At 43.1% G+C, this 26,167-nt stretch overlaps 1 protein-coding gene across 22 annotated transcripts in view; it reads right to left on the bottom strand.

Moving 5' to 3' along the window:
* The window catches only part of PPIP5K1 (diphosphoinositol pentakisphosphate kinase 1), a 216,118-nt gene that overhangs the window by 141,017 nt on the left and 48,934 nt on the right, over positions 1-26,167 (bottom strand). For all 22 annotated transcript variants that reach the window (XM_043494215.1, XM_043494218.1, XM_043494213.1 and 19 more), the window contains 3 exons: positions 7,078-7,205; positions 6,575-6,689; positions 1,861-1,968 (listed from right to left, as the gene is read on the bottom strand). In XM_043494215.1, the coding sequence (XP_043350150.1) occupies positions 1,861-1,968; positions 6,575-6,689; positions 7,078-7,205 (351 nt within the window). The remainder of the gene's footprint in view (positions 1-1,860; positions 1,969-6,574; positions 6,690-7,077; positions 7,206-26,167) is intronic.

Raw genomic sequence — 26,167 nt, 5'->3', positions numbered from 1 at the left:
TTAAACCTGCTGCCTATTAATTTCATTTGGTGACTCCTAGTTCTTGTGTTATGAGAAGGAGTAAATAGCACATCCTTATTTACTTTCTCCACACCAGTCATGATTTTCTAGACCTCAATCATATCCCCCAGTCGTCTCTTTTCCAAGCTGAAAAGTCCCAGTCTTATTACTCTCTCCTCATATGGAAGCTGTTCATACCCATAATTTTTTTTTTTTTTTTTTTTAAAAAGGAGGACTTGTGGCACCTTAGAGACTAACAAATTTATTAGAGCATAAGCTTTCGTGAGCTACAGCTCACTTCATCGGATGCTGTAGCTCACAAAAGCTTATGCTCTAATAAATTTGTTAGTCTCTAAGGTGCCACAAGTACTCCTTTTCTTTTTATGGATACAAACTAACATGGCTGCTACTCTGAAACTAATCATTTTTGTTGCCCTTCTTCAACCTTTTCCAATCCAATATAACTTTTTTGAGAAGGGGCAACCACATCTGCATGCAGTATTCAAGATGTGGGCGTACCATGGATTTATATAGAGGCAACATGATATTTTCTGTCTTATTATCCATCCCTTTCTAAGGACTGCTAATTTAATAGATTTTAAGGCCAGAAGGGATCATTATGATCACCTGTCTGACCTTCTGTATAATGCAAGCCATAGAATTTCATCCAGTGATTCCTGCCTCAAACCCATCATTTAAGTCATTGCTGTCAACCTCCCCATTTTTCCATTTGTGCATGCAATTCCATAGTGCTCTTCTCTTTTCCCTTTTTAAATCAGGATAAATTTTTCTGTGATTGGGGAATTTTGATTTTTTGGGCATCTACTAAAAGAATTTTTAAACAACTTCCAATTATCATTCATGTTGTTTGAAGTTTTTCCTACTAAATCACTGTTAATCATAATTTTAAGCATAATTGTTTTCAGCTTGGGAAATTGGCTCTTTCAAAGTGCCAAGTAAATATATTACTGGTTAGGACAATATTCTGTTTACAGATAACAAATGTAATTAGGTCATGTTCACTTATACCTAGGCAACCACTACTTTTTAGCTCAGTGATTAATTTATCTTTATCGATAAGTTAACACAATATTAGCCACAAATGCCATAGCTGGGCTATTCTCCCCTAGGAGAGCTCAGCCCCTACATTCCACTAACCAGAGGGCCACACTCACTCCCCCTAAATCAAGGGTGGGTTAACGAGTGGTAGCTGCCACAATGAGTCAGAAGGGCTCAGTTAACCTTTCCCTACAGAGTTCCAACACCTGATAACACTGTGGGTCAGTGGAAGAGCACAGCCAACCTATTACAACAGGTCTGACCCCAAGTGCTCTACTCCAACCACTTACAGATGATGCGGTCTCTTCTAACAATGCACTGGGAGAAGAGGGGGGTATTCTCTCTTTTTCCCCAGTGGTCAAAGACCACCACTAATAAAAGGCTGTTACGTCTGGCCTCCAGCACCTCTGGGATGCTCCCAGCCAAAGGAGCAGATAGCAGAGGTGTCTGATCATAGATTCAGCTAGTCATAGATTAACGCTGTGACTGGAAGCGGCTGCTCAGAAGCAGGTATTTTTAAATATCAATTCAAAATCCCCTTAACTAAAGGAAGGATTCTGGTCTACAGATTCTTCGCCAGATGGGAACTGTTGGCCCTAGGCTCTTCAGCTCAGGAGACTCCCCATCTCACATTTCAGAAAGAAAATGTGCAATCAGTTTTGGGGGCTCACTGCCTGGTATGACAGGAGGCCCACCAATGCCAGTACCTTGTCACCTGGGCAAAGACAGAGTGCTGGATCCTGGTGGCCACTGTCTCACATCACAGGAGGAAAGATTTTATTCTAGTTCTAGATCCCTCACCTTGTTGTTGTCCTCGTAGAGCATGATAACAATCTGGGTCATGTAGTTCAGTTCTGAGATAGCACTCAAATAGTCCATGGCTCTCTTCCACTGCTGGTCCTTGGACTCCTGATACATACACATAAACAGTCGCATGGGATAAGCAATGGCAGACAACTGGCAGCACTAAGTGAAACGGGTCTGAGAGGATTTCCTCTCCACAGTGTAACATCCCTGTCAGCACAGAAACACCTCACTCAGATAATCTGCAGATAGAACCTCACACGGAGGGAGAGGAGTTTACAGAAAGAAATGATGGCGGGAAGGGACACTCAGACTACAGTTACAGCCAGTGTTCAGATGTTAGCACATCCAGCAGCAGGCTACCCGCTAATGTCATGCTGAGAAATGGAGCATAACCAATAACAGCTTCCCTAATATGTTGGTTCTCAAATGGTGGTCTGCAGAATGAAATATTTGCAAGAAGCAGTAAGAAAATGGAGGGGGAAGAATGGAAAGGAAGGAGGGTTGCTCTTATAAAAGGGTATGATGTATGGAAAAACTGGAGAACACTTTGGACATGCCATTGTGAGATGGGAAGGGCAGCATGGTGTCCCCCGAGCTCTCACCAGGGCACAGCCATGCCCCCAAGGTAGCATGCCCCGCAATACAGTATCCCCTGATACCACAGGGGATGGGGAGTGTAAGAAAAACACCCTGCACATTATCTAACTTCCTGGTCAAAGTCACATATGGCCACTTTCCTCAGATACAGAGAGCTGCCACAGGCACATGAACCTGAACCTGCTCAATAAGCCCTAACACATGCAAACCTTCTAGAAATAGCACGATAGGAGACAAAAGCGAACCAAAGAACACAATCAGCTGTTTGTGAGGTAGTGCACTTTTTAGCCCTTCTAATACCCACAGGGAGGGAGGGAGAGAGAGAGAAAGAGAGAGTGTATATAGAGCCAACCAACCATCGAGGCTCGGGGAAAGATTTCTCCGATTCAAGCTCTGTGGTGATGTGAAATTCTAGGCTCTACTCTTATCAAAGGAGAGACAGGGCTCCGTCTCCAAATGCCAGGCCCTTCCATTTCCTTCTCACTGAAGGGACCCACTCATACAAAGAATCATAGGAATGGAAGGGACCTGGAGCGGTTATCTAGTCCAGTCCCCTGCACTCAAGGCAGGACTAAATATCATTTAGACCATCCCTGACAGGTGTTTGTCTAACCTGTTCTTAAAAATCTCCAATGACTGAGATTCCACAACCTCCCTGGGCAATTTATTCCAGTGCTTAATCACCCTGACTGTTAGGAAGTTTTTCCTAATGTCCAACCCAACCCTCCCTTGCTGCAATTTAAGCCCATTGCTTCTGGTCCTATCCTCAAAAGTTAAGGAGAACAATTTTTCTCCCTTCTCCTTGTAACAACCTTTTATGTACTTGAACACTCATGCTTCCCCTTAGTCTTCTCTTCTCCAGACTAAACAACCCCAATTTATTCAATTTTCCCTCAAAGGTCACGTTTTCTAGACCTTTCATCATTTTTGTTGCTCTTCTCTGGACTTTCTCCAATTTGTCCACATCTTTTCTGAAATGTGGCGCCCAGAACTACAATTCTAGTGTTCTAGAATTCTCCTGTTAAGGCGTAATCAGCATGGAGTAGAGCGGAAGAATTCTTCTTGTGTCTTGCTTATGACACTCCCGCTAAACACTGAGGATGGAGTGGAGGTTAAAGATAATCTAGGCATGGCCCAATATCTAAACAAATACTTTGCCTCAGTCTTTAAAAAGGCTAAAGAGGATCTTAGGGACAATGGTAGCATGACAAATGGGAATGAGGATATGGAGGTAGATATTACCATATCTGAGGTAGAAGCAAAACTGAAACAGCTTAATGGGACTAAATCGGGGGGGCCCAGATAATCTTCATCCAAGAATATTAAAGGAATTGGCATCTGAAATTGCAAGCCCATTAGCAAGAATTTTTAATGAATCTGTAAACTCAGGAGTTGTACTGAATGATTGGAGAATTGCTAATATAGTTCCTATTTTTAAGAAAGGGAAAAAAAAGTGATCCGGGTAACTATAGGCCAGTTAGTTTGACATCTATAGTATGTAAGGTCCTGGAAAAAATTTTGAAGGAGAAATTAGTTAAGAACATTGAAGTCAATGGTAAATGGGACAAAATACAACATGGTTTTACAAAAGGTAGATCGTGCCAAACCAATCTTTTGAAAAAGTAACAGATATTTTAGATAAAGGAAACGCAGTGGATCTAATTTATCTAGATTTCAGTAAGGCATTTGATACCATGCCACATGGGGAATTATTACTTAAATTGGAGAAGATGGGGATCAATATGAACATCAAAAGGTGGATAAGGAATTGGTTAAAGGGGAGACTGCAACGGGTCCTACTGAAAGGCGAACTGTCAGGTTGGAGGGAGGTTACCAGTGGAGTTCCTCAGGGATTGGTTTTGGGACCAATCTTATTTAATCTTTTTATTACTGACCTTGGCACAAAAAGTGAGAGTGTGCTAATAAAGTTTGCAGATGATACAAAGCTGGGAGGTATTGCCAATTCAGAGAAGGATCGGGCTATTATACAGGAGCATCTGGATGACCTTGTAAACTGGAGTAATAGTAATAGGATGAAATTTAATAGTGAGAAGTGTAAGGTTACGCATTTAGGGATTAATAACAAGAATTTTAGTTATAAGCTGGGGATGCATCAATTAGAAGTAACGGAAGAGGAGAAGGACCTTGGAGTATTGGTTGATCATAGGATGACTATGAGCTGCCAATGTGATATGGCTGTGAAAAAAGCTAATGCAGTTTTGGGATGCATCAGGAGAGGCATTTCCAGTAGGGATAAGGAGGTTTTAGTACTATTATACAAGGCACTGGTGAGACCTCACCTAGAATACTGTGTGCAGTTCTGGTCTCCCATGTTTAAAAAGGATGAATTCAAACTGGAGCAGGTACAGAGAAGGGCTAACTAGGATGATCCGAGGAATGGAAAACTTGTCTTAAGAAAGGAGACTTAAGGAGCTTGGCTTGTTTAGCCTAACTAAAAGAAGGTTGAGGGGAGATACGATTGCTCTCTATAAATATATCAGAGGGATAAATACTGGAGAGGGAGAGGAATTATTTAAGCTCAGCACCAATGTGGACACAAGAACAAATGGGTATAAACTGGCCACCAGGAAGTTTAGACTTGAAATTAGACAAAGGTTTCTAACCATCAGAGGAGTGAAGTTTTGGAATAGCCTTCCAAGGGAAGCAGTGGGGGCAAAAGATCTACCTGGCTTTAAGATTCTACTCGATAAGTTTATGGAGGAGATGGTATGATGGGATAATGTGATTTTGGTAAGTAATTGATCTTTAAATATTCAGAGTAAATAGGCCTAATCCCCCGAGATGGGATATTACATGGATGGGATCTGAGTTACCCAGGAAAGAATTTTCTGTAGTATCTGGCTGGTGAATCTTGCCCATATGCTCAGGGTTTAGCTGATCGCCATATTTGGGGTCGGGAAGGAATTTTCCTCCAGGGCCTCTCCAATCTGCCCTGGAGCTTTTTCACCTTCCTCTGTAGCATGGGGCACTGGTCACTTGAGGGAGGCTTCTCTGCTCCTTGAAGTCTTTAAACCACGATTTGAGGACTTCAATAGCTCAGACATAGGTGAGGTTTTTCGTAGGAGTGGGTGGGTGAGATTCTGTGGCCTGCGCTGTGCAGGAGGTCGGACTAGATGATCAGAATGGTCCCTTCTGACCTTAGTATCTATGAATCTAATACATCCCAGAATGTTTGCTTTTTTTGCAACAGCATTACTCTGACTCCTATTTAGTTTGTAATCCACTGACTCCCGGATCCCTTTCTGCAGGATTCCTTCCTAGGCAGTCATTTCCTATTGTGCATGTGTGCAACTGATTGTTCCTTCCTAAGTGGAGTAGCCTGCATTTGTCTTTAGTGAATTTTATCATATTTACTTTAGGCCTTTCTCCAGTTTGTCCAGATCATTTTGAATTTTAATCCTATCCTCCAAAACACTTGCAACCCTTCCCAGCTCGGTATCATCCCCAGACTTTATAAGTGCACTCTCTATGCCATTATCTAAATCATTGATGAAGATATTGAACAGAACTGGACCCAGAACTGACCCCTGCAGGACCCCACTCGATATGCCCTTCCAGTTTGATTGTGAACCACCGATAACTATTCTCTGGGAACAGCTTTCCAACCAGTTATGCACCCACTTTAGAGTAGCTGCAATTCCAGCTCACTTACTCCAGGGAACTTTGAGTCATTGACTTGGAACCAAAAGAAAGTCTCTAGAGCGGAGCTTGGCCCTGCTCAAGAGGAATCAGCTTCCCTTCCCTTCCAAGAGCAGGGTGGGGAGCACTCCATGAGCTATGCCACCAAAATCAGACTCCCACCGGGTTCCCCACTAAAATCAGTGGGGCTGGTCTTGGAATGAGGTATTATTCAGCAAGAACATGGAGCAAGAATCACACCCTTAGCAAAAACCACCCTCCACCTGCCAAAGATGAAAATAAGCCCCAACATGCAAACACAGCAGAGATAGCGCTGGGCAGAAGCCAGTGGTATGAGTCATTGGTGGGGAGTTAGCTAGAAGGGGTAATCTGCAGCCACACATTGTTCACCCTAGACAGGGCTGATGAAGAAAGGGGGAGGTTTACCCTGTAGTACGGCTGGCACACTTACATCCAAGAGCCCCCCATAGCGGAAGATGCTGAGCAGGGAATGTACATGGCTCTCGCTGGTGAAGTATAACCGTGTCCGTACATGGCGACCTGGGGACAGGACTCCTCTTGAGTACCTAAACGAAACCAGCCCCAGTGTTATTCACAATGTAGTTCATATGGACTCTCTCAAACATGCATGCCTAACAGAGTGAAATAATTCTGCAGAGATAAATACACCCACGTTTCATGGTAGCGGAGGCAGAGCAAGATGCGAAGAGCAAGTTGCCTGCTACACAGCATCCTAAGGAACAGGCCTGTAGGAATGGTGTAGTCCTCTCCCCAACCAAACACCTGCTCCCCCTGCACATTCTGATAAAGGCAGCAACACTCCCTCTCCCCGCAACGATGCACTACTGCCTTCATTTAACATCACTGGTTGATCCATCTAGGTCAACGTATGGCATGGCCTTCTCAGGGCACAGAGTGTCCCCGACCAGTGCCAACATGCAGCAAGGTCCTTACAAGGGGTGCAGCTTGTTGACAGATTCATCCTCATGGGTTCTTTGTAGGTCCAACTGGATCTTCTTGATGAGAGGAAGACAGAAGCCTATAGCAATCTCTAGCTTTTCCTCCTTATTAATCCCATATTCCTGCAATAGTAACAGAAAGAACAGAACATAACAGCAGCCATACTGGGTCAGACCAATGGTCCATCTAGCCCAGGATCCTGTCTTCAGATAGCAGCCAATGCCAGGAGCTTCAGAGGGAATGAACAGTACAGGTAATCATCAAGTGATCCATTCCCTGTCATTTAGCCCCACATCTGGCAGTCAGAGGCCTAGGGACACCCAGAGAATGAGGTTGCAGCCCTGACCATCTTGGCTGATAGAGTATCCTCCATGAACTTCTCTAATCTTTTTTTAGTCCAATTATACTTTTGGCCTTTACAACATCCTCTGGCAAGGAGTTCCACAGGTTGGTTGAGCGTTGTGTGAATGTTTATTTGAAACCTGCTGCCTATTTATTTCATTGGATGACCCCTGCTTTGTGTGTTATGTAAAGGGGTAAATAACACTTCCTTATTCGCTTTCTCCACACCTTTCACGATTTTATAGACCTCTATAATACCCATCCTTAACTGTCTCTTTTCCAAGATGAATAGTCCCAGTCTTGTTAATCTCTCTTCAGATGGAAGGTATTCCACACCCTTAATCATTTTTGTGGCCCTTTTCTGTACCTTTTCCATTTCCAATATGTGTTTTCTGAGATGTGGAGTCCAGAACCACACACAGTATTCCAGGTATGGGCATACCATGACTTTATATATTGGCATTATTGATATTTTTTGTCATACATATCCCTTTCCTAATGGTTCCTAACATGGTTAGCTTTTATGACTGCCATTGCACATTGAGCAAATGGTTCAGAGAACCATCCACAAGGACTCCAAGATCTCTTTCTTGAATGGTAATAGCTAATTTAGACCATTTTGTATATATAGCTGGGATTATGTTTTCCAATGTGCATTGCTTTGTATTTATCAACTTTTAATTTCATCTGTCATTTTCTTGCCACTCACCCACTTTTGTGAGATCCCTTTGTAACTCTTCACAGAGTGCTTTGGACTTATCTTGGGTAATTTTGTATCATCTGCAAACTTTGCCACCTCAATGTTTACTTCTTTTTCAAGATCGTTTATGATCATGTTGAACAACACCGGTCCCACTACAGACCCCTGGGGGACACCACTATTTACCTCTCTCCATTCTGAGAACGGACCATTTATTCCTACCCTGTGTTTTGTCTTTTAGCCAGTTACTGATCCATGACAGGACCTTCCCTCTCCTCCCATCACTGCTTACTTTGCTCAAGAGCCTTTGATGAGGGACCTTGTCAAAGGCTTTCTGAAAGTCCAGCTACACTAGATTCACTGAATCACTCTTGCCCACATGCTTCTTGACCCCCTCAAAGCATTCCAATAGATTGGGGAGGCATGATTTCCCTTTACAAAAGCAGTGTTAACTCTTTTCCAAACAAACAGAATTATCAGACACATATCAGAACACTGTTCTTTACTATAGTTTCAACCAAAATTGCCTGGTACTGAAGTTAAGTTTACCAGCCTGTAATTGCCAGGAGCCATTTTTAAAAATTGGCATCCCATTAGCTATCCTCCAGTCAGCTAGCACAGAAGTGGATTTAAGTGATAGGGTACATACCACAGTTAATAGTTCTACAATGTAATATTTGGGTTCCTTCAGAACTTTTGGGTGAATACCATCTGGTGCTGGTGACTTATTACTGTTTAATTTACCAATGTGTTACAAACCCGCCTCTATTGACATGTCCATCTGGGACATTTCCTCAGATCTGTCACCTAAAAAGAATGGCTCAAGAGTGGAAGTGGCTCAGACAGCTGCAGTGGCACAGGAGCTAGCAAACAGAGCTGTAAACAGGGGAGTTTGAGTGGGAGTTTGTATTGCGGTGCTTGTTTGGGGTTTGCTTTTGCTGGGGGGAGTGGTCTTTTTGGCGTGGCTTGTGTTTCCCAGATTAACAGGACGTAGGTGATGACAGATACAGAGGCAGCTGTGGGAGTGACTCCTGTAGTGGAAGACACATTGAGGATGACTGGATGTGGAAGCTGTGGTATGTACATGATCCTGGAGGGGGGACCTGGTAAGAGTTTTTTCTGCATGAAATGCCGTCTGATAGAGTTGATGGAGGAAAAGATCCGAGGCTTGGAGATGCAGGTGGAAAGTCTCATTGAGTTTAGGAAGGGGTTTGAGCAGATGATGGAACAAAGATATGAGGTATCTGAAGGGAAAAGCTCAGACTCACAGATGGAAGCAGGGCTGTGGAATTTTGAGGGGAGAATGGGTGAGGAAAGTGGTCGGTGGAAGCATGTGACTAAAAGAACCAGGCAGAGGAAAAGAAGGGCGAGTGAAGGAGAAATAGAGCTTAGGAACAGGTTTGCAGAGTTGGAAAATGAATAAGGGGCTCAGCAGGTACTTATTGAAGGTGGAAGGGTAAGGAAGAAGAGAAGAGAGGCTAGTCCTATAGGAAAACCTATAGGTGAGGTTTTTCATAGGAGTGGGTGGGTGAGATTCTGTGGCCTGCGCTGTGCAGGAGGTCGGACTAGATGATCAGAATGGTCCCTTCTGACCTTAGTATCTATGAATCTATGAAAAGCGGAAGAGTCAAGGGAGACTACACCAAATATGAGCCCCAGGAGGATACAGGATGGGTTGAAGAGGATTATAAGGGAAAACAGGAATGGAAAGAACTTGCAGCCAGAGGGAACAGGGGAGAGACTGGAGAATAGCACCGTCACCAGGAAAAGGCAGGTCTATGTGATCAGGGACTCTTTATTGAGAAGAGCTGACAGGCCTGTAACTAGAGCTAATCCAGAGAATAGAAGGGTGTGCTGTCTTCCGGATGCTAAGATACGGGATGTAGACCTGAGGTTGAAAAGGATCCTAAAGGGAGCGGGAAAGAATCCCCTAATTATCCTTCATGTGGGAACAAATGATACGGATAGATTCTCGCTGGAAAGTATTAAGGGAGACTATGCTAGGCTGGGGAAGATGCTTAAGGAAATTGAGGCTCAGGTGATCTTTAGTGGGATCCTTCCTGTTCCTAGAGAAGGGCAAAGGTGTGACAAGATTATGACTGTCAACAGATGGCTTAGGCAGTGGTGCTATAAGGAGGGCTTTGGGATGTATGGCCACTGGGAGGCATTCACAGACAGAGGACAGTTCTCTCGGGATGGACTTCATCTGAGTAGGGAAGGAAACAGACTTCTAGGATCAAGGCGGGCACAACTGATAAAGAGAGCTTTAAACTAGGAATTCGGGGGAGATGGTTGGGAGATGTCCAGGTAATCTCCACGCCAGATTTTAGCATTGAGAGGGAAGAAGACGAAGTAAGAAAGGATACAGCCGTGGGTAGGAGAATATATATAAGGAGCGAGGGTGGTGTGGATACTAGTCTAATAGGTTATACTGGCTGTAGAATGACTGTGCCTAATAGGGTACAAAATGTGAGCGAGGCCAAACAGCAAAAATTAAGATGTTTGTACACCAATGCGAGGAGCCTAGGTAACAAAATGGAGGAACTAGAGCTACTAGTGCAGGAGCACTAGCAAGAGATGTCAAGAGTAACAAGAAGGGTTTCTTCAGGTATGTTGGCAACAAGAAGAAAGCCAAGGAAAGTGTGGGCCCCTTACTGAATGAGGGAGGCAAGCTAGTGACAGAGGATGTGGAAAAAGCTAATGTACTCAATGCTTTTTTTTGCCTCTGTTTTCACTAACAAGGTCAGCTCCCAGACTGCTGTGCTGGGCATCACAAAATGGGGAAGAGATGGCCAGCCCTCTGTAGAGATAGAGGTGGTTAGGGACTATTTAGAAAAGCTGGACGTGCACAAGTCCATGGGGCCGGACGAATTGCATCCGAGAGTGCTGAAGGAATTGGCGGCTGTGATTGCAGAGCCCTTGGCCATTATCTTTGAAAACTCGTGGCGAACGGGGGAAGTCCCGGATGACTGGAAAAAGGCTAATGTAGTGCCCATCTTTAAAAAAGGGAAGAAGGAGGATCCTGGGAATTACAGGCCAGTCAGCCTCACCTCAGTCCCTGGAAAAATCATGGAGCAGGTCCTCAAAGAATCAATCCTGAAGCACTTAGAGGAGAGGAAAGTGATCAGGAACAGTCAGCATGGATTCACCAAGGGAAGGTCATGCCTGACTAATCTAATCGCCTTTTATGATGAGATTACTGGTTCTGTGGATGAAGGGAAAGCAGTGGATGTATTGTTTCTTGACTTTAGCAAAGCTTTTGACACGGTCTCCCACAGCATCTTGTCAGCAAGTTAAGGAAGTATGGGCTGGATGAATGCACTATAAGGTGGGTAGAAAGCTGGCTAGATTGTCGGGCTCAACGGGTAGTGATCAATGGCTCCATGTCTAGTTGGCAGCCGGTGTCAAGTGGAGTGCCCCAGGGGTCGGTCCTGGGGCCCGTTTTGTTCAATATCTTCATAAATGATCTGGAGGATGGTGTGGATTGCACTCTCAGCAAATTTGCGGATGATACTAAACTGGGAGGATTGGTAGATACGCTGGAGGGGAGGGATAGGATACAGAAGGACCTAGACAAATTGGAGGATTGGGCCAAAAGAAATCTAATGAGGTTCATAAGGATAAGTGCAGGGTCCTGCACTTAGGATGGAAGAATCCAATGCACCGCTACAGACTAGGGACCGAATGGCTCGGCAGCAGTTCTGCGGAAAAGGACCTAGGGGTGACAGTGGACGAGAAGCTGGATATGAGTCAGCAGTGTGCCCTTGTTGCCAAGAAGGCCAATGGCATTTTGGGATGTATAAGTAGGGGCATAGCGAGCAGATCGAGGGACGTGATCGTTCCCCTCTATTCGACACTGGTGAGGCCTCATCTGGAGTACTGTGTCCAGTTTTGGGCCCCACACTACAAGAAGGATGTGGATAAATTGGAAAGAGTACAGCGAAGGGCAACAAAAATGATTAGGGGTCTAGAGCACATGACTTATGAGGAGAGGCTGAGGGAGCTGGGATTGTTTAGTCTGCAGAAGAGAAGAATGAGGGGGGATTTGATAGCTGCTTTCAACTACCTGAAAGGGGGTTTCAAAGAGGATGGCTCTAGACTGTTCTCAATGGTAGCAGATGACAGAACGAGGAGTAATGGTCTCAAGTTGCAATGGGGGAGGTTTAGATTGGATATTAGGAAAAACTTTTTCACTAAGAGGGTGGTGAAACACTGGAATGCGTTACCTAGGGAGGTGGTAGAATCTCCTTCCTTAGAGGTTTTTAAGGTCAGGCTTGACAAAGCCCTGGCTAGGATGATTTAACTGGGACTTGGTCCTGCTTTGAGCAGGGGGTTGGACTAGATGACCTTCTGGGGTCCCTTCCAACCCTGATATTCTATGATTCTAAGTGAAACCAGATATTATACGGATAATAGAAACATGGTGGAATAGTAGTCATGACTGGACTACAGGTATTGAAGGGTATGTGCTGTTTAGGAAAGACAGAAACAAAGGTAAAGGTGGTGGAGTAGCATTGTATATCAATGATGAGGTAGAATGTAAAGAAATAAGAAGCGATGCAATGGATAAGACAGAGTCCGTGTGGGCAAAAATTACATTGGGGAAGATAACTAGTAAAGCCTCTCCTACGATAGTGCTTGGAGTTTGCTATAGACCTCCGGGATCTAATTTGGATATGGATAGAGCCCTTTTTAATGTTTTTAATAAAGTAAATGCTAATGAAAACTGCGTGATCAAGGGAGACTTTAAACTTCCCAGATATAGACTGGAGGACCAGTGCTAGTAATAATAATAGGGCTCAGATTTTCCTAGATGCGATAGCTGATGGATTCCTTCATCAAGTAGTTGCTGAACCGACTAGAGGGGATGCCATTTTAGATTTAATTTTGGTGAGTAGCAAGGACCTCATAGAAGAAATGGTTGTAGGGGACAATCTTGGCTCAAGTGATCATGAGCTAATTCAGTTCAAACTAAATGGAAGGATTAACAAAAATAAATCTGCAACTAGACTTTTGATTTCAAAAGGGCTGAGTTTCAAAAATTAAGGAAATTAGTTAGGGAAGTGGATTGGACTGAAGAATTTATGGATCTAAAGGTAGAGGAGGCCTGGGATTACTTTAAATCAAAGCTGCAGAAGCTATCGGAAGCCTGTATCCCAAGAAAGGGGAAAAAATTCATAGGAAGGAGTTGTAGACCAAGCTGGATGAGCAAGCATCTTAGAGAGCTGATTAAGAAGAAGCAGAAAGCATACAGGGAGTGGAAGATGGGAGGGATCAGCAAGGAAAGCTACATAATTGAGGTCAGAACATGTAGGGATAAAGTGAGACAGACTAAAAGTCGAGTAGAGTTGGACCTTGCAAAGGGAATTAAAACCAATAGTAAAAGGTTCTATAGCCATATAAATAAGAAGAAAACTAAGAAAGAAGTGGGGCCGCTAAACACTGAGGATGGAGTGGAGGTTAAAGATAATCTAGGCATGGCCCAATATCTAAACAAATACTTTGCCTCAGTCTTTAATAAGGCTAAAGAGGATCTTGGGGATAATGGTAGCATGACAAATGGGAATGAGGATATGGAGGTAGATATTACCATATCTGAGGTAGAAGCAAAACTGAAACAGCTTAATGGGACTAAATCGGGGGGCCCAGATAATCTTCATCCAAGAATATTAAAGGAATCGGCACCTGAAATTGCAAGCCCATTAGCAAGAATTTTTAATGAATCTGTAAACTCAGGAGTAGTACCGAATGATTGGAGAATTGCTAATATAGTTCCTATTTTTAAGAAAGGAAAAAAAAAGTGATCCGGGTAACTACAGGCCAGTTAGTTTGACATCTGTAGTATGCAAGGTTCTTGAAAAAATTTTGAAGGAGGAATTAGTTAAGGACATTGAAGTCAATGGTAAAATGGGAAAAAATACAACATGGTTTTACAAAAGGTAGATCGTGCCAAACCAATCTGATCTCCTTTTTTGAAAAAGTAACAGATTTTTTAGATAAAGGAAATGCAGTGGATTTACTTTACCTAGATTTCAATAAGGCATTTGATACCATGCCACATGGGGAATTATTACTTAAATTGGAGAAGATGGGGATCAATATGAACATCAAAAGGTGGATAAGGAATTGGTTAAAGGGGAGACTGCAATGGGCCCTACTGAAAGGCGAACTGTCAGGTTGGACGGAGGTTACCAGTGGAGTTCCTCAGGGATCAGTTTTGGGACCAATCTTATTTAATCTTTTTATTACTGACCTTGGCACAAAAAGTGGGAGTGTGCTAATAAAGTTTGCAGATTATACAAAGCTGGGAGGTATTGCCAATTCGGAGAAGGATCGGGATATTTTACAGGAGAATCTGGATGACCTTGTAAACTGGAGTAATAGTAATAGGATGAAATTTAATAGTGAGAAGTGTAAGGTTATGCATTTAGGGATTAATAATAAGAATTTTAGTTATAAATTGGGGACGCATCAATTAGAAGTAACGGAAGAGGAGAAGGACCTTGGAGTATTGGTTGATCATAGGATGACTATGAGCTGCCAATGTGATATGGCTTTGAAAAAAGCTAATGCGGTTTTGGGATGCATAAGGAGAGGCATTTCCAGTAGGGATAAGGAGGTTTTAGTACCATTATACAAGGCACTGGTGAGACCTCACCTGGAATACTGTGTGCAGTTCTGGTCTCCCATGTTTAAAAAGGATGAATTCAAACTGGAGCAGGTACAGAGAAGGGCTAACTAGGATGATCCGAGGAATGGAAAACTTGTCTTATGAAAGGAGACTTAAGGAGCTTGGCTTGTTTAGCCTAACTAAAAGAAGGTTGAGGGGAGATACGATTGCTCTCTATAAATATATCAGAGGGATAAATACTGGAGAGGGAGAGGAATTATTTAAGCTCAGCACCAATGTGGACACAAGAACAAATGAGTATAAACTGGCCACCAGGAAGTTTAGACTTGAAATTAGACAAAGGTTTCTAACCATCAGAGGAGTGAAGTTTTGGAATAGCCTTCCAAGGGAAGCAGTGGGGGCAAAAGATCTATCTGGCTTTAAGACTCTACTCGATAAGTTTATGGAGGAGATGGTATGATGGGATAATGTGATTTTGGTAAGTAATTGATCTTTAAATATTCAGGGTAAATAGGACTAATCCCCTGAGATGGGATATTACATGGATGGGATCCGAGTTACCCAGGAAAGAATTTTCTGTAGTATCTGGCTGGTGAATCTAGCCCATATGCTCAGGGTTTAGCTGATCGCCATATTTGGGGTCGGGAAGGAATTTTCCTCCAGGGCAGATTGGAAGAAGCCCTGGAGGTTTTTCGCCTTCCTCTGTAGCATGGTGACTTGAGGGAGGCTTCTCTGCTCCTTGAAGTCTTTAAACCACGAATTGAGGACTTCAATAGCTCAGACATAGGTGAGGTTTTTCGTAGGAGTGGGTGGGTGAGATTCTGTGGCCTGCGTTGTGCAGAAGGTCGGACTAGATGATCAGAATGGTCCCTTCTGACCTTAGTATTTATGGAATCTCCCTTACATTCTCTGCAGGAAGACCAATGCAAAAAATTCATTTATATTCTCTGCAATGGCCTTGTCTTCCTTTAATGATTCTTTAGCACGTTGATCATCCAGTGGCCCCAATGACTGTTTGGAAGGCTTCCTGCTTCTGATGTATTTAAATTTTTTGGAGTCTTTTGCTAGTTGCTCTTCAAATTCTTTTTTGGCCTTCCTAATTATATGTTTAATCTTGACTAGCCAGAGTTTATGCTCTTTTCTATTTTCCTCAGTAGGATTTTACTTCCAAATTTTTAAATGATCCTTTTTGCCTCTAACTACTTGTTTTACTCTATTGTGTAGCCATTTTTTTTATCCTTCTATTCTTTTTAATTTGGGGTAAAGTTTGAGCCTCTAGTATGGTGTTTTTAAAAAGCTTCCATGCAGTTTGCTGGCTTTTCACTTTTGTGCCTGTTCCTTTTAATTTATTTTTAACTAACTTCCTCATTTTTGTGTCATTTCCCTTTCTGAAGTTAAATGCTACTGTGGTGGGTTTCTTTGGTATTTCCCCATTCCCCCGACCAAGCATGTTATAATTTAAATTATATTATGGTCACTATTAGCAAGCAGTTCAGTTATAATCACCTCTTGGATCAGAGGTTTCAGAGTAGCAGCCGTGTTAGTCTGTATTCGCAAAAAGAAAAGGAGTACTTGTGGCACCTTAGAGACTAACAAATTTATTAGAGCATAAGCTTTCGTGAGCTACAGCTCACTTCATCGGATGCATATAATAAATTTGTTAGTCTCTAAGGTGCCACAAGTACTCCTTTTCTTCTTGGATCAGAGACTATGCTCCACTTAGGAGTGAATCAAGAAATGGCTCCTGCCTTGTGGGTTCCAGGATTAGCTGCTCCAAGAAACAGTCATTTAAAGGTGTCAAGAAACGTTATCTCTGCATCCTGTCCTGAGGGGACATATACCCTGTCAATATGGGGATAGTTGAAACCATGCATTATTACCGAGTTTTCTATGTTTATAGCCGCTCTAATCTCCCTAAGCAGTTCACAATTACTGTCACCATCCTGGTCAGGTGGTTGGTAGTATGTTCCTACTGCTACACTCTTATTATTCAAGCATGTAATTTCTATCCCTAGCGATTATACGGTGCAGTTTATTCATTTAACAATTTTACTATATTTGACTATGCTTTCTTTCAAATAAATATAGTGCCACTCCTTCACCAGCATGATCTAGATTATCATTTCTATATATTTTGCACCCTGGTATTACAGTGTCCGACTGATTGTCATCATTCCACCATGTTTCTGAGATTCCACTAAATGAGGCTATTCATATCATACCAGGCACTCAAGTTCATCCATCTTAGTATTTAGACTTCTAGGAATATGCATATAAACGCATATAAAGCACTTAAAACGTTTGTCACTTTTAAGTTGTCTGCCTTCATATGATATTGAATTGGGACTCTTTCATTTGACTGTTTCTCTTCAATTCCTACTTTTACTTTACCAACTTCTAAACTCTCCTCTTTACTAGGATAGAGAATCCCCATTAATAGGTCCTCCCCTATGGGAGATTTCTGTCTGAACCGTATGCTCCTCTGCACCTGTCAGCTTCCCTCACACCTTAGTTTAAGAACTCCTCTATGGCCTTTTTAATTTTACATGCCAGCAGTCTGGTTCCATTTTGGTTTAGATGGACCCCATCCTTCCTCTACAGGCTCCACCTTTCCCAACAGTTCCAAATAAACCTGAATCTTTCCTTCCTACATCATTGTCTCATTCACACATTGAGACCCTGCAGTTCTGCCTGTCTAACTAGCCTTGTGTGTGGAACTGGAATCATTTCAGAAAATGCTACCATTGAAATCCTGCACTTAATCTCTTCCCTAGCAGCCTAAATTTGGCTTCCAGGATCTCTCTCCTATCCTTCCTTATGTCACTGGTACCCACCAGACAGACACTGACACTGGCTTCTTAGGGCCAGATCCTTATACAGATAATGAAGGCTTCTTGCATGTAACCAGATTCCTTCAAGATGAGCCTCTGAATATCCACACTTGTGCAATTGAGGCTCCTCCACTGCAAGCTTCCAGAATATATGAGCAAGCAGTGTCCCCAGGAGCCACTTACCCTTTCCCCACCCCACCCCTCCCTTCATGCATGGCTCTGAGTGCATGCAAGGGGAGGTGGTCCCAACCTCCCTCAGACACATCCTTTCATCTGGGAATTTTAAACCCACACCTCTGAAAAGGAGATCTGATTGATCAGCAACTCCTGCTTTTCAACAGGCTTGTCCAGAGCACAGCATCACCCTTATGAGAAGTGTTCCTGCATTTCAGAGTCAAGCAGATGACCAGAGAAAATTCAGACCTGAATGGAGATGCCCACCTCAAGGAGCAAGACTTCTTAGTCATCTTAAGACCCAGGAAATTGAACAACAGAACAGTCAACCTTCAATCATGGCTAGTGACAGCAACTAGGTACCAATGTAACCAATATCTGAAAGATCACCAAGTCAATAGACTATCAAGAGACATTCCTGCTCTTAGCAAAGGAAAAGATCTGTGTTATTGATGTTAGCTCTTGCTTGTCCTTGGGTCAAAGCCATGAACAAAGTGCATTTTCCAGGGTGGGAAAAGATAAGCGGGTAATTTTTGTTTTGGGGTGTTGGTTTGTTTGGGGTTTTTTGGGGGGGGTGTCCAATAATTTTGGTAGCCAAATAATTTTGACTGAACCAAAGAAGAGTGCTTTGGTAATATTAAAATCAACCTGACAAAGGTCTGTGTTTCGACTTTAGGCATTTTGACAAAAGTAAAGGTCTAGATTCTCCAGATGGCCTGGGGGAGTGGGAAGGGAGGAGATTTCCCCTACCGCTGGGATGAGGAAGTCCCCAGTTCAAGTCCCTCCTCTGCCTGATACGGAGAATCAGATTTCAGGCCTAAAAGGACCATTGTGATCATCTAGTCTGACCTCCCTGTATAGCACGGGCCACAGACTTTCCCCACAATAATTCTGAGAGCAGAGCTTTAGAAAAACATCCGATCTTGATTTAAAAATGGTCAGTGATGGAGAATCCTCCATGACCCTTGCTAAATTGTTCCAATTGTTAATTACCCTCACTGTTAAAAATGTATGCCTTATTCCCAGTCTGAATTTGTCAAGCTTCAGTTTCCAGCCACTGGATCATGTTATACCTTTCTCTGCTAGATTGATTCGCCAATTATTAAATATTTGTTCCCCATGTAGATACTTACAGACTGTATTCAAGTCATCCCTTATCCTTCTCTTTGTTAAGCTAAATAGATTGAGCTTCTTTAGTCTATCACAAGAAGGCAGGTTTTCTAACCCTTTAATCATTCTCATGACTTTTCTGAACCCTCTCCAATTTATCAACATCCTTAAATTGTGGGCACCAGAACTGGATGTAGCATTCCAGCAGTGGTCGCACCACTGTCAAATACACAGGTAAAATAATTTCTCTACTCCTACTCAACTTTCCCTTGACTATGCATCCCAGGATCATTCTCTCTTTTGGCCATAGTGTCACACTGGGCATATATTAAAAATGGACACGCTTGGACGGGGGTTGAGAGGGAAACAGGAGACAGACTCATTGAGAGGCGCTGGGTAAAGGTAAAAGGGGTAAAAAACCAAGGGGGTGTCGTGGCCGGACCCAACTACCGACCAGCTAAGCAGGACGGAGAGGAGGCGGCAGCTTTTTTTTTTTTTTTTTTTTTTTTTAAAAACAAAGAACAAACTCACCCAAAGCCCAGGACTTGGTGGTGAGGGGCGGACTTCAGCGACCCAGCATCTGTTGTGGAAAACACCACCGCAGGGTACAGATTATCCAATACATTCTTGGAATGTATTGGAGACCATTTTTTATTTCAGAAGATGGAGAAAGCTACTGGGGAGAGGCTGTTCTAGATTTGATTTTGACAAATAGGGAGGAACTGGTTGAGAATTTGAAAGTAATCCTGAATTCTTCGATGACCTAAAAATCCAAAAAAAAAGTCCTACAAAAAGTGAAAACTAGGTCAAATGACAAAGGATGAATATAAACAAACACAAGTATATAGGAACAAAATTAGAGAGGCCAAGGCACAAAACAAGATCAAACTAGCTAGTGACATAAAGGGTAACAAGAAAACATTCTACAAATACATTAGAAGCAAGAGGAAGACCAAGCACAGGGTAGGACCGTTATTCAATGAAGGGGGAAAAACAATAACAGAAAATGTGGAAATGGCAGAGATGCTTAATGACTTCTTTGTTTCGGTTTTCATCAAGAAGGTTGGCGATGACTAGACATCTAACATAGTGAATACCAGTGAAAATGAGGTAGGATCAGATGAGGCTAAAACAGGGAACAAGTTAAAACTTAGACAAATTAGATGTCTTCAAATCACCAGGGCCTGATGAAGTGCATCCTAGAATACTCAAGGAGCTGACTGAGGAGATATCTGAGCCATTAGCGATTATCTTTGAAAAGTCATCAAAGACTGGAGAGATTCCAGAAGACTGGAAAAGGGCAAATATAGTACCAATATATAAAAAGGGAAATAAGGACAACCCAGGGAATTACAGACCAGTCAGCTTAACTTCTGTACCCAGAAAGATAATAGAGCAAATAATTAAGCTATCAATTTGCAGACACCTAGAAAATAATAAGGTGATAAGTAAAAGTCAGCATGGATTTGTCAAGAACAAATCGCGTCAAACCAACCTGATAAGTCTCTTTACCCTGTCAAGGAAAGCTTTTTTTTTTTTTTTGGGGGGGGGGGGGGAAGCGGTAGACTTGTTATATCTTGACTTTAGTAAAGCTTTTGATACTGTCTTGCATGACCTCTCAAACTAGGGAAATGCAATCTAGATGGAGCTACTATAAGGCGGGTGCAAAACTGGTTGGAAAACCGTTCCCAGAGAGTAGTTATCAGTGGTTCACAGTCATGCTGGAAGGGCAAAACGAATGGGGTTCCGCAGGGATCAGTTCTGGGTCCAATTCTGTTTAATATCCTCATCAGTGATTTAGATAATGGCATAGAGAGTGCACTTATAAAGTCTGGGGATGATACCAAGCTGGGAGGGGTTGCAAGTGCTTTGGAGGATAGGATTAAAATTCAAAATGATCTGGACAAACTGGAGAATGGGTCTTAAGTAAATAGGTTGAAATTCAATAAGGACAAATGCAAAGTACTCCATTTATGAAGGAACAATCAGTTGCACACATACAGAATGGGAAATGACTGCCTAGGAAGGAGTACTGCAGAAAGGGATCTGGGGGTCATAGTGAACCACAAGCTAAATATGAGTCAAACAGTGTAAAACAGTTGCAAAAAAGCAAACATCATTCTGGGATGTATTAGCAGGCGTGCTGTAAGCAAGGCACAAGAAATAATTCTTCCCTTCCACTCTGCACTGATTAGGCCTCAACTGGAGTATTGTGTCTAGTTCTGGGTGCCACATTTCAAGAAAGATGTAGACAATTTGGAGAGAATCCTGAGAAGAGCGACAAAAATGATTAAAGGTCTAAAAACCATGACTTATGAGGGAAGATTGAAAAAATTGGGTTTGTTCAGTCTGGAGAAGAGAGAGGACCGAGAGGGGACATGACAACAGTTTTCAAGTATGTAAAAGGCTGTTACAAGAAGGAGGGAGAAAAAAAAACTGTTCTCCTTAACCTTTGAGGATAGGACAAGAAGAAATGGGCTTAAATTGCAGCAAGGGAGAGCCAGGTTGGATATTAGGAAAAACTTCCTGTCAGGGTGGTTAAGCACTGGAATAAATTGCCTATGATTCATGTTCAGCTGATTATTCACCCCAACCCCCATATTTTTTTTTCCAGAGTCACTGATTAACAAGATAGAACCCTTCACCCTGTAAGTATGGCCTATATTCTTTGTTCCTAGATGTATACACTAACATTCAGCCATATTAAAACACATGTTGTTTGCTTGCACCCAGTTTACCAAGCAATCCAGATTTCTCTGAACAGTGACCTGTCCTTTTCGTTATTTACCACTCCCCCAATTTTTGTGTCATCTGCAAACTTTATGTTTTTTCCTTCCAAGTCATTCATAACAATGTTAAATAGGATAGGGCCAAGAATCGATCCCTGCAGGACCCCCACTGGAAACATTCCCATTTGAGGATGATTCACCATTTACAATCATGTTTTGAGACCTAATCAGCCAGCCAGTTTTTAAATCCATTTAATGTGGGCAATGTTAGAACATAAGAACAGCCATACTGGGTCAGACCAAAGGTCCATCTAGCCCTGTATCCTGTCTTCCGACAGTGGCCAATGCCAGTTGTCCCAGAGGCAACGAACAGACAGGTAATCAAGTGATTCATTCCCTTCGATCATTCCCAGCTTCTGGCAAACAGACACTAATGACACCATCCCTGCCCATCCTGGCAAATACTAATTGATGGACCTATCCTCCGTGAATTTATCTACTGCTATTTTGAACCCTGTTATAGTCTTGGACTTCACAACATTCTCCAGCAAGGAGTTCCACAGGTTGACTGTGCGCTGTGTGAAGAAATACTTCCTTTTGTTTGTTTTAAACCTGCTGCCTGTTAATTTCATTTGGCGACCCCTAGTTCTTGTGTTATGAGGAGTAATCAACACGTCCTTATTTACTTTCTCCCCACCAGTCATGATTTTCTAGACCTCGATCATATCTCCCTTTAGTAGTCTCTTTTCCAAGCTGAAAAGTCCCAGTCTTATTACTTTCTCCTCATACGGCAGCCATTCCATACCCCTAATCATTTTTGTTGCCCTTTTCTCAACCTTTTCCAATTCCAATACATCTTTTTTGAGATGGGGTGTCCACATCTGCAAGCAGTATTCAAGATGTGGGCGTACCATAGATTTATATAGAGGCAATATGATATTTTCTGTATCATCATCAAATCCCTTTATTAATGATGCCCAAGATTCTGTTCGCTTTTTTGACTGCCGCTGCATATTGAGTGGATGTTTTCAGAGAACTATCCACAATGACTCCAAAATCTCTTTTTTGAGTGGCAACAGCTAATTTAGACCCCATCATTTTATATGTATATGTTAATTTTATATTATTTTAGTATTTAATTAAAATGTCATGCTGTGCAAATAAAATGCCTTATAGAAGTATGTCAACACTATTACCTCTGTCAACCAAACATGTAATCTCATCCCTCTCCCCATAAAAAGGTATCAAGTTAGTTTTGACAAGATCTATTTTCAGAAGGGATCTGAATCAAACTGAAAAAATCAACTATTTGCCCAGCTCTATTAGTTGCTATTTACCCCAGTTGCAAAAAAGCAGATAAAAATCAAGATAGAGACTTTGAAAAGAGCACTTGTGGTATTGAATAAAAACTCTGCTCAAAGAGCCTGTCAATAATTTATCTCCCTCTGGTAGATGAGACCCTGGTACAGGCATGAACAGCTGTGCTGAGGCTTTAGACATAGCCTGATCTTAAAGTTATCATGTAACTGCACAAGTAACAAACCCATTCACAACAGGAAAGTTTGGCAGGTTTGGAAAATATCAAGGCTTCACCGCCAAACCTAAGTGTGGATGAAAGTGTCTGTTTATATAAAAGACTAGAGACAAATCATCTGCATACCCTACTGAAGGTCAAGTATGGACACAGATGAAGACACCCAGACATTCATGAAAGCCAGGCATTTAATGGAACACTTGCTGCCAAAGAAAGGCCAAAGGTAAGATGCAGTTTTATTGGTAGAGCTCTTCCTGGACTCCAGAGGTTATGTTCAGTGAGATAGATTAAGATCTGAAAATGGCCATCTCTCAAGACTAAAGTTTTGATATTACTATTGCACAGAAGGGTGAGTACCTCTCGAACACCTCTGGAAATTTGAGCTCTGCCTTTGAAACCTGATAACAAGTACTATGTCCTCCAGGGTGTTAATACAGTCAGACAGTCATTTGCCCCATGCCAGGTGCTCCAATTGCCAACACTGTATGATAGCTGGCAAGCTTTTATTTGTATTACAACCAAGCAGCAAACCTCACACACCCTTAAGCTTAGTGATTTTTCTTTTTAAACCGCTCCCCCCCCGTGATTCTTCCCATCTGGAATGCACTGTATTGAGGTTTTTATTTATATTACAAATAAAAACCTTGATACAGTGCATTTCTGATGGGAGGAATCAAAGCTTTTTTACAGAAGCTCTTGTCAATTTCTGGGCCTGACTGTCCACCAGACCCTGTGTACTCCATCAGCTCCAAGAAGGGTTTGGTAAAGCAGAAAATGGGAGGTCTTAGGGGTTTCTACTATCCATATGCGGACTACAAAAGACACAATAACAGTGCTAAAAATTCTATGGTATCTAGATATGCTTAGCACAGATGCTCCGGATTGCTGTGTATTTCATGCTGGAGCCACTCCAGAATCAGAATTGAAACATTTACTTCCTGGTTTTTAAGCAGATAAATCTGAGGTCAGTAGCTCTGAAAACACAAATGGTCTGCTCATATTCCCTCTTATGGAGAGGTCAGAGACAAACAGCCATTAGCACATTCATGTGGCCAGATCCAGAGGATATCAAAGTATGTTTCATGGCCCCTCACCAATAGCAGTAGGTCCAAATTGGATTGACAGCACATTCTTCTCCGTGGATCCTTTCCTACACAAGGGGAGAGTTCCCAGCATCTCTTCTCACCTTTGCAATAGGGCTGCTGAGGCAGCAGTGCATCTTCCCTGCAACTCCGTGTGGCCTGCTGTGGCACAGCATCTCCCTCCTAGCATTAACAGTCCTGTGACAGGTCCACCTGCTCTCAGGGAGACCCTGGCAAGAAGCAGACTCTGATCAGAGCATAAAACAGGGTCTTCCACCCCTCCTGGGCTGCCCCTCTCACTCACAGACCTCTGGACTTTCTTCCTGCAGGTTTGGCTTCTACCCTCAGGGCTTCATCCCAAAGTCCTTTCCCAAATCAGATTCTCCCCAGGCAGGATCCTTATTCCAAGTCTATTTCCAGGCTGTCTGAGTGATGGCCTTTTTCCATCCCTGCCACAAGTGCCTCCTCCTCTCCTGCTGCCCTCTCCCTTCAGGGTCAGTCACAGGAGGGACTCTCCCTCCAGCAACTATCCAAACCCTGATGAAGGCCACCCTACTCTTCTGCACTTGGATCTGATAATTGACTTGAGCCTCTTGACTCCCAGCTAGTCAGGATCAGCTGGGGGAACTGCTCCATCGCAGAGAAGGCTGAGCCCAGCTCACCTTAAGAGGGCCAGTCAAGTGGTGACAGCTGCAGAAAAACTCTGAAGCCAACAGGCAGCCCCTTGTGGAGCGATTCATCATATCCTTTGAGTCTGAGATCCTCTGAGGCTTGTTTTTCTGTGAAGATGGCAGAATAGTGAAGCCTTTGGATCCATAAGATGCCTTAGAACAAAAAGACTAGGTGGGGAAAAGGCTGTATCATAGCCTCATGCATAGGCACCGACTTCCCCTCCGCTCCTGTCCCCACCCCGGCCTCACCCCGATTCCATCCCCTTCCCTCAAGTCCCCACCCCTGCCCCACCTCTTTACCACCTCCTTCCCTGAGCGTGCCACATCCCCATTCCTCCCGGAAAGTCCTAAGCGCCGCCAAACAGCTGTTAGGCGGCAGGCTGGAAGCGCTAGGAGGGGGAGGAGCGACGACGCCATGCTCGAGGGAGGAGGAGGGGGCAGGGAGAGCTTGGCTGCCAGTGAGTGCGGAGCGCCCGCTAAGTTCTCCCTGTGGGTGCTCCAGCTCCTCAGCACCCATGGAGTCGGTGTCTATCACCTCATGTCCTCAGACATGAGCCAGGCATCAGTTTTTGAGTGGGTTAGACCCCCAGTGCTAGATTCTCAAACCCAATCCTTGGAGGTTGAATTTCTGTGGCACAGCTGAGCCCTTGGGGATAGGCTAGGAACCAAACAGAACCACAACGGGCCCTTCTTGGAATAAGGGAACACAGCTTTAGAACCTAATAAACTGATTGCCGAGGCTTCTGGTAGTAAGAGAGTCTATAAATGGATTCTGTCCCACTCTTGACTTTCAAGGAGGGGGCCTGAAAGACAGGGCATCAAAGGGGAAAACCCTCTCCTAGACAAGCAGGGCATCAAGAGTTTACATGTTAACATGACCAGACAGGAAGACCATCATTAAGACTCCATCCTATAACAGAAATCCACCATCCTGAACTCAATTAGAAGTTTGCAATGTGATTCCCAATTTCCACTGGTAGAAAGATCTCAGCAAGGATGCTCACGTCCCCATACTGGGCACATAGCCAGTAAAAGCAATTCTCTAAAGATCACAGTGTATTACACCTGCAATACCAGGCTCAATTGAACAGGACAGGTCCAGGGCCTCAGCCTAAATAGTCCTATGTGGGCACAGAATCACTAGATAAGGGACACTTCCTACTCAAAGGGGTTGGATCCTCATGCTGGCTGGATCCATGCTTTGGTTCTAGAGGTAGACAATGGCCTCTGACGTTTCAGGAGCCACTTTAGGCATACAGCCAGGTTTGCTAGGTTGAGCT

Source organism: Dermochelys coriacea, chromosome 10 (assembly GCF_009764565.3).
Source record: "Dermochelys coriacea isolate rDerCor1 chromosome 10, rDerCor1.pri.v4, whole genome shotgun sequence".
In the NCBI taxonomy this organism is placed as follows: Eukaryota; Metazoa; Chordata; order Testudines; family Dermochelyidae; genus Dermochelys; species Dermochelys coriacea.
The sequence above is the reverse complement of the archived record's forward strand: the minus strand, read 5'-3'. Positions and strand labels throughout refer to the sequence as shown.